The sequence below is a fragment of the Amborella trichopoda genome, chromosome 9 (assembly GCF_054954075.1).
Source record: "Amborella trichopoda isolate Santa Cruz 75 chromosome 9, AtrichopodaSantaCruz75HAP2 v2.0, whole genome shotgun sequence".
NCBI classification, from domain to species: domain Eukaryota; kingdom Viridiplantae; phylum Streptophyta; class Magnoliopsida; order Amborellales; family Amborellaceae; genus Amborella; species Amborella trichopoda.
The window spans coordinates 14,401,481-14,409,839 of NC_142344.1; the positions used below are offsets into that span (position 1 = coordinate 14,401,481).

At 37.0% G+C, this 8,359-nt stretch overlaps 1 protein-coding gene across 4 annotated transcripts; it reads left to right on the top strand.

Moving 5' to 3' along the window:
* Positions 1-208: 208 nt before the first annotated feature.
* Positions 209-5,761, top strand: LOC18424435 (pentatricopeptide repeat-containing protein At1g09220, mitochondrial). 4 transcript variants are annotated; one of them, XM_088848014.1, is made up of 3 exons: positions 303-554; positions 3,634-3,692; positions 3,779-5,761. In XM_088848014.1, exon 3 carries the CDS (start codon positions 3,925-3,927, stop codon positions 5,443-5,445), a length of 1,521 nt encoding a protein of 506 aa, XP_088704140.1. In that variant the 5' UTR covers positions 303-554; positions 3,634-3,692; positions 3,779-3,924; the 3' UTR covers positions 5,446-5,761. The 4 variants fall into 4 exon arrangements, with proteins under 4 accessions (XP_088704139.1, XP_011629103.3, XP_088704140.1 ...); XM_088848013.1 differs by having other exon boundaries at positions 209-3,692; XM_011630801.3 differs by lacking the exon at positions 3,634-3,692 and having other exon boundaries at positions 282-554.
* Positions 5,762-8,359: the final 2,598 nt, after the last annotated feature.

Here is an 8,359-nt window from a genome sequence, read left to right on the forward strand (position 1 = left end):
TACAAAAAAATCTATCATGGATTACAACAAAAAAAAAAATAAAAAATTTCGTACGGGACTCGCCGATTCACTGTTCGGACTCGCCGATTCCGCACAGTGAATCGGCGAGTCACTGTACAGAATCATCCAGTTCTCTCTAAAACCGGACGATTTCCTATTTTTAGCCGATACAATCTACTTTTTACGATTTTCGAATCGAACCGGGCAAGTCCGATTCGACTAGGCGTTTTTTAAAACACTGATTTCTACTATCAAAACCATATTTTTCGATACAATTTGAAGGTGGCTCTACTTTGATTGTTTAGAGCCTTCCCTTATTTCCTTACTATCTCTTCGTTTCATTTTCCACCCAAATCCTTGTCCCTCCTGCCAAGTGACAGTGTGGCCCTCTCTCCCTTTTTTCGTTCGTTCTCTTCTCTCCCTTGCAACCGAAGCCGTCTCTCTGACTCTAAATACCCCTATCGAATGCCCTAGCTTGAAATCTCTCTATCTCATCCCAATCTGCTCAAGCTCTCTTTCCTCTTTTAACTTGTGAAGCCTGTGGAGTTATGAAGGTTGGTTGATCATTTTCAATCCCAATGTCTGTGAATCCCTATAACTGTTAGCCTTGTTCTATCCAGTATCATCAACCAATTCTTGTTTTTTGGTTCTTTTTCTTTTTTTGCTTCCATTTTTTATGACGGTAAATTTTTTTAAGTGGGTTTTAATTTGGGGTTTATTTGTGGCGCTCTTTTGATATCCATTATTGGGATATTGTTTGTTTATTTATTAATATGGGGAGGTGCTTTTGATGGATAACCTATAACTGTTCGACTGGTTCTATCCAGTATGATCAACCGTTTCTTTTCTTTTTCTTTTTCTTTTTCTTTTTCTTTTTCTTTTTCTGCGTCCATTTTCTATTACTGTAAATTTTTTAGGTGGGTTTTAATTTGGGGTTCATTTGTGGCGTTCTTTGGTATCCATTATTGGGATATTGTTTGTGTATTTATTAATATGGGGAGGTGCTTTTGATGGATAACCTATAACTGTTCGCCTGGTTCTATCCAGTATGATCAACCATTTCTTGTTTTTTTTTTTCTTTTCTTTTTCTGCTGCCATTTTCTAGTACTGTAAATTTTTTAGGTGCATTTTAATTTGGGGTTCATTTGTGGCGTTCTTTGGTATCCATTATTGGGATATTTTTTGTTTATTTATTAATATGGGGAGGTGCTTTTGATGGATAAACTATAACTGTTCGCCAGGTTCTATCGAGTATGATCAACCATTTCTTGTTTTTTTTTTTCTTTTTCCTTTTTCTGCTTCCATTTTCTGTTACTGTAAATTTTTTAGGTGGGTTCTAATTTGTTGCATTCTTTGGTATGCATTACTGGGATATTGTTTGTTTATTTATTAACATGAGAAGGTGCTTTTGATGGATAAAATTTTGGGATTTTATTGACGAGAATGAAAAAGGAAGTTTGTGGTGTACAAAGATGGATTTTGAGTTCTTGAGGTGCTCTCTCCTCTCGATTCTTTTTTTTTTCATGCAATTTCTCTGCATTTCTGCTTGATTCTCCATGGCTTGAGCTTACATATATGAAAGGGGAAAATCCAAGCATGTTTTTCAATTACATCAATGGTATAAATAGATGGGTGATCATATTTTGATGTCGAAAGTCACTGTAATTTAAAGAAAATCAAAGAGAAAAAATATATATATATTTTTATCCTGCCTACTGACATTTCTTCTTCTTCCGTATATCTTCTCCTCTTCTTTTGCTTCTCATTCTTTCAACGTTTTCTTGCCCTCTTCCTCCCGGTCAGGAAGCATTTATGTCTCTTCTTTCGTTGTCGCTTCACTCCCTTCCCTTTCCTTCTTTGTATTCTCTCTCTCTCTCTCTATTTTCCCATGTTTCACTCTCTCTCTCTCATCTCTGCTTTCGGCATTCTCTCTCCCCCATTATTTTCTTCCTCTTTCTTTCTACCTTCCTACCCTGTGCTCTCTCTTTACCCTCTCCTCTTCTTCGTTTTTCCCAATTCCCAGGCAGGTGATCCAGCATGTACCTCTGTCAGAAGCGCAAGCAGGAAGCACGCTCGAATTTTTCCTTGCTGGCACATAGTCCTATGGCTTTGGACAACGGAGTTGTCTTCAGAGCCATTTTCCTCTCTCCTTTCCTCTCTCGCTCTCCTTCCTCTCGTGCCTCTCCCCTTTATCTTTTCTTTGTTACCCTTCTCTCTAGTTCTGCGCGAAGGTGCACTCTGGCGCCATTCCCCTCTGTCTTTTCCCTGTCATGGCCTGTTTTGTTTTATGGCTTTTTGTTTTTTGTATTTCTTTATTTTCTTGTCCCCTACCTCTTTTGTACTTTGTGCACCCACTTGTGGGCTGCCTAGACCACTTACTTTGGTTTTTTGTACATTTATACTATATTAAAATAAAGTTAACGTTACTAAAAAAAAAAAAAGTCACTGTAATTTATTGTTTAGAGTATGTGGAAGTAACTCAGAATTTATCATTATGTATGACTGAATTCAGTTGTTGTTTTGTGAAAACTACCTGGAATTTGTTGTTATTATCATGTCCATAAATTTCCCTGACTAAAATGGTTTTGTAATTTCTCTGGTTTTTGGTTGTTACTTTAGTATTTGAGCTTATATTGTGTAAGGAATAAACTACAACAGGGTGCGTTGTCAGTTCAATAAACACGTGAGTGATCTTCCTTTGCTATTAAGTCACTCGTATTTTCCTGGTTTCCAGCATGTGGAATGAGCCAAAATTCATGTCCATTTGGAGTGAATTTAGTTTTTTGAGTATGTGGAAAAGACTCAGAACTTGTTATTATGCTTTTATCAATACACCCTTTTATCTTACAAGAATTCCTTTTATAATTTGTTGTCTTGAGCTTAAATTGATGAAACTGAAATCCTTATTGTTTATAGTTTGTGGAAGAAACCGGATTGGTTAATATTTGTGCATGAATTCAGTATTGATAGTTGGTAAAATTTGTGGTCATTATTCGTAGGTGAATAAAACCCAAGTTATGGTTCTTACCTTATGATTACTGTTCATATTGGAAGGCAAGAACTGGATGTTGTTTAGATTGAACCTAGAAACAATGATGGCCTTGACATTAACAAGAACCCATGAGTCCCTTTTAGTAATTAGTGCAAAATGACAATTATATGCATCCCTTTCTAGTGTTGTAATCGTTATTACCCAAGAGAAGGACATTCTAGGTGGATAGATTGGACTTGGTTTGATTTGACCCTATGCCTCTATTTGAACTTGATAGTACATCACACCCAATATAACATTTTAAGTTAACTATGTTGTGTCTCCAAATGTACACATTTTGGGAAGAGAGTTAGAATTTTGTAGGTGGATATTACTACGAATCAAGGGTTTTCCCACTTTCAAAGCTGGCCAAGAAACACTATGAAAGTTTTAAGAAACAACACAGATCAGCTAGCAATGAAGCCAAAAAACATTTTGAATATTTTAATTAGAAACATGGATTAAAAGCAGCGTTGTTAAAGAAAAAGAATAGCTGCAGAATCTACAGTGTTACCCTTTGTAATAGCCAATCTGTATTGTCTTAGTTTATCATTTAAAAAAGTGCTTCGAATAGCCTAATGCTGAACTTTGCAACTTTGTAGTGCGTTTTGGGGGTGGATATAATCATGGTATGTTGAAAGCTTCGTATTTCTATTGAAAGGTAAAGTTATGATAGTTGCAATTAATTATGGTTGAATGTTTTGAACTGAATTTGAATAGCATGTAGCAATATGTATATAAATGCAGAGGCCCACAGGTGGGATGATGTTGAGAGGGTGAGAAAAATGATGGTTGAGATGGGGGTTCTAATCCTCCTGGGTGCAGTCAGATTGAGATGAATGGCTGATTGAAAATTGAGAGGTTAAGTAGAGGGAAGAACATCATACATACTGATGATATACAAGGGATTGCAAAAACTACATTCTTATTCAACGGGTAAGTCCAATTTAAAGCTCTCAATCCTCAACACTTGGGTAACTAAATCTATCTCTCACTACTCGGCTTCGAAATGGAGAAAGCAAGAATCGGTCGACACTAAAATTCCAAGTTTGGAGAGAGAGAGGCTCTTCTCTCTCTTGAATGGATGTCTCTGCACAGATCAAATTAGACAAGTCCATTCTCAGTTGATTATGAGCATTTCGGAGTCGAGATTGGATGCAATAATTTGGAACTCTTTGCTCGGAGCCTATGCAAGGAGCAACACTCCACAAGCAGCTCTTATTATATACAAACAAATGCAGAATTTAAGTTGCCCCCACAGGGATCGCTTCACGTATTCATTTCTTTTAAAGGCATGCACAGATCCCTCCCTAAGAGATAAAAAGGGGGAGATCCATTGCCACATTATTAAGACTGGTTTCCATTCCCAAATTTATGTACGTACTTCTCTCCTTGTTGTATATTCAACAAGTGGGTGCCTATCTGATGCTTGCAAAGTCTTCAATGAAATGCCTAAGAAGAATGTGGTCATATGCAATGCCATGATCACTGGTTATGGAAAGCATGGCAAGATCGATGATGCCCGCAAGCTGTTCGATGAGATGATGAAACGGAGTGTGGTTTCTTGGAGCGCGATGATTGATGGGTATATCACAAACAACAGAACAAGAGAGGCCTTCGCTCTTTTCCGCTTTATGCTGATGGAGGAGAATGAGAACAAACCCAATGAGATCACTATACTCAGTATTCTCCCAGCCTTGCAACATGGTCTCGGTGCTTCCCATATTGGGGACTCCATCCATGCCTTTGCCCGAAAGATGGGTTTTCATTCATTTGTGCCAGTGAGCAACGCGCTCATTGACATGTATGCAAAATGTGGGAGCATAGCAAACATGGGAAAAGTGTTCGATGAAATCCAAGAAAAAAGCGTGGTTTCATGGACCTGCATGATATCGGCATATGCAATGCATGGCCATGCCAAAGAGGCAATTCGGGTTTTCAAAGAGATGGAGGGGATGGGAGTGAGGGCAAATGGGATCGCATTTCTTGGGTTGTTGCATGCTTGTAGTCATGCAGGGCTCATAAAAGAAGGCCAGGAGTATTTTACCGCTATGGTAGAGGACTATGGGATTGTACCAGGTGTCAAGCATTATGGATGCATGATCGATATGTTAGGGAGAGCTGGTTTATTAGAGGAAGCCGAGAAGATGTTAGAAAGAGAGAACTCATTATTAGATGGTAATGTGGTGGTTTGGAGGACTTTACTTGGAGCTTGTTGTGTTCATGGTGCAGTCGGTTTGGCGGAGCGTGTTATGGAGAGGGTGGTGGAGCTAGAGAGAGAGTTTGGAGGGGACTATGTGCTTCTCTCTAACATCTATGCAGGGGCTGGGAGATGGAGTGATGCTGAGAAAGTGAGGAGGTCTATGGAAGAGAGGAATCTCATGAAAACTCTTGGTTCGAGTAATTTGCTTTGATGGGCAGGATCACTGATTGAGGTAATTTTTTGCAAGTAATTTATACTGTGGGAGAGATCATTGATTGAGGTAATTTTGCATTGAGATATTTTTTGGTTGTTTACTACGTCAATGGAATAATGGGAAATGCTGAAATATGGAATGTTCCATAACTAGGATTTGTGCATTTTTTATGGAATTATGGGAAATGCATGTCTGGAAAATGTTGAATCATGGAAATTTTTAGTATTTTGAGTTTTTCTTTGTATTGATAATTTGATACTGATATAAATAATCGATTGTTTTGGTTAATTATTCAAATAATCTATTTGAACTATGGAAATTGTTCTATTGATTCAATTTTTTTGTATTTCCTTTTTCTCCATTGTTTTCTTTACATATTTGTATTCTTCCTTTTTTATTTTAATTAAATTTCACGGCTCTGATTGGTGAACATCTCATCCAGTAGAGAAACAGTGCCTCCACTACGTCGATGGCAGTCCAGTCTTGATAATATTGGTTATTAGTATGCTTGTAATCTACACGCTTATATGGGAAGAATTAATGCATCTCAATACATTATATCTTCCCAGAAGCATCTTAAATACTTAATTGCAATTAATACCCTTTCTCTCCAACGTCTCATCATATTTCTAAAGCTTTTACCAAACTCTTCAAATGAAAGTGACCAGACCTTGGGAACCTTGGGAGAAGGGAAACACATTTTCTTGGTACCACTGAACCCATCTCTGAGTTAACTATTCCGTACATGTCCCTCAACCTTGGCTACCTAGAAATCTGGAACACCAAGAAAGACGGAGCAAAGGCTGGATAAGAGTGACATTCTTCCCTTAGGAATTAGATTCAAAATGGGAAATATCATGCTCTACCCTGGACAACCTATAATGCTGAAAGGTCGAGGTTAAGCAAATTCGGGGAATATATGGTATCCTTACCCTACTGTCCAATGGAGAGCACCAGAAGTGAAAGAGTGGAAGCCCTTCTATTGGAAAAATCACTGCTAAAGATTTGGTCCTTTTGCTTTGTAGACTAACAAAAGCCGCCAATCAAGGTGGAAGTGACTAATTGTAAATTCTCACTGTATCTCGTGAAAAAGTTCCTTAGAGAATGATCTGGACAGACATATGAGAGTTATGTTCTCAAGGAAAATATGAAAATGTACTCCAGGAAATTTTCGTAGTTTTGTGAATCAGCTGTAATCACTGCAAGAAGAGCCTGAGAAATATCTTCTACTTGGTACATGTGGTTGAACCAATATCAATATTTCAATGCAATATGCCCAAACTTTCACGGATTTGATACTTATCTTGTGGTGTTTGAGTTAATTGTTATATATGGGAATCTTATTGGAAGCCTTAATTCATGTATTGCACAGGACGTGTACAATCGTTTTTTTGGTTTGTCTAAGCCAACCCCACATCCCGCATTACTAATCTAGCTGTTTTGAATAAATGCATATTCTTGAGAGTTGAAATATTGTTGACCACCAAAGTTGTGCCTTCCTGTACTTTTGTACTGTACTTTTGTAATTCCAGTGACCTCTGTTGGCTCTAAAATATTTTTTGTTGCTGAACAAAGGCTATATTTTAATTTAGATACGAGTGTTCTTCAAAGCATGGGGCGGATTGCTAATCTTATTGCTAAAAAGAAGCGGTATAATATTATAATAAGAAGGGATTTGTGGCTTGAGCATAGTGGTAGTAAAGCTATCATAGTAGGGTTTAAGTTATTAAGAAGCCAACATAATTTATTTCTCATATGGTATGGGTTTGTTAACACTTACTAAATCATCATAGATATCTTTGAATATGCAAATGTATTTTGATAAGATAGAATTCCCTTTCTTGTAGAGTTGGAATTGATGGGAAGTTGGAACTCCTTGGATTGAAAAGTGCCTGCATAGATCTATGAAAGTCTTGAGGCCAACAACAAGACCGAGACACTCTCCTGACAAGGTCCATGCGATCCGATCCAAGCTTTAAGAAGCCTATCAGACTTTAACCATGACTTATAGTTTGGATTTTTGATTTCATCACGAGAAGAAATCTTTTAACTAGGCATAGGGCAAATATTATTGATAAATCCAAAAATTTCTCAATTCTCAATTAACGACAACACATTGGATTTCCCATAACATATAGTTGTTTTGTGTTAATTTGATCGACACAAAGTTTCCTACATTAAGGGCGGAGGGAGAGGGGTCCTTAGCCATTAAGGATGAAGTGTCCATTGGAGGAGAGGTATTTGACGTTTGGATGGGTCGTGTGAAAATGATGAAGTGATTAAATAAAAAAATAAAAAAATAAAAAAAAATGAGAAGGCTTTGAAGATTAGAGGATGGAGTTGGATAAGACCACAAAATTTTCTTAAAGAGACATGGTTGACCAACTAATAGTGATGGAGTTCGATAAAGATAGTATAATGGAGAAATGAAAGAGACGTGGTTGACCAATTAATAGTGAAAGATAGTATAATGGAGAAATGAAAGAGACGTGGTTGACCAATTAATAGTGATGGAGTTCGATAAAGATAATAAATAATGGTGAAAATGAATGAAAGAGTTTAATGGATGTGGAAGAGAGGCGGTTTGGTTGACGATCATTGATTGATTGAAACAAAAGTGAAATTAGTGCGGGTGCAGTTTGTATAGAGACTAGGTTCTAAACAATCAAATTAGAGCTTATCTTTAAATATTGTCGAGAAATGTGGTTTCAATATTGGAAATATTTGTGATAGCTTTAAAATATATTTTCATCTCTATTTGTAAAGTTAAAAGCTTCAAAAAAGTGTAGATAAACAGATATGTGAAAACTTGAAAATCTTGAAAATTGACGGTCTAAAAATGCATTATAAAATATACTATTTCCAAAATTTGAAATCCATTTTTTTTTCATGTCCATGCATCTTGATGTCG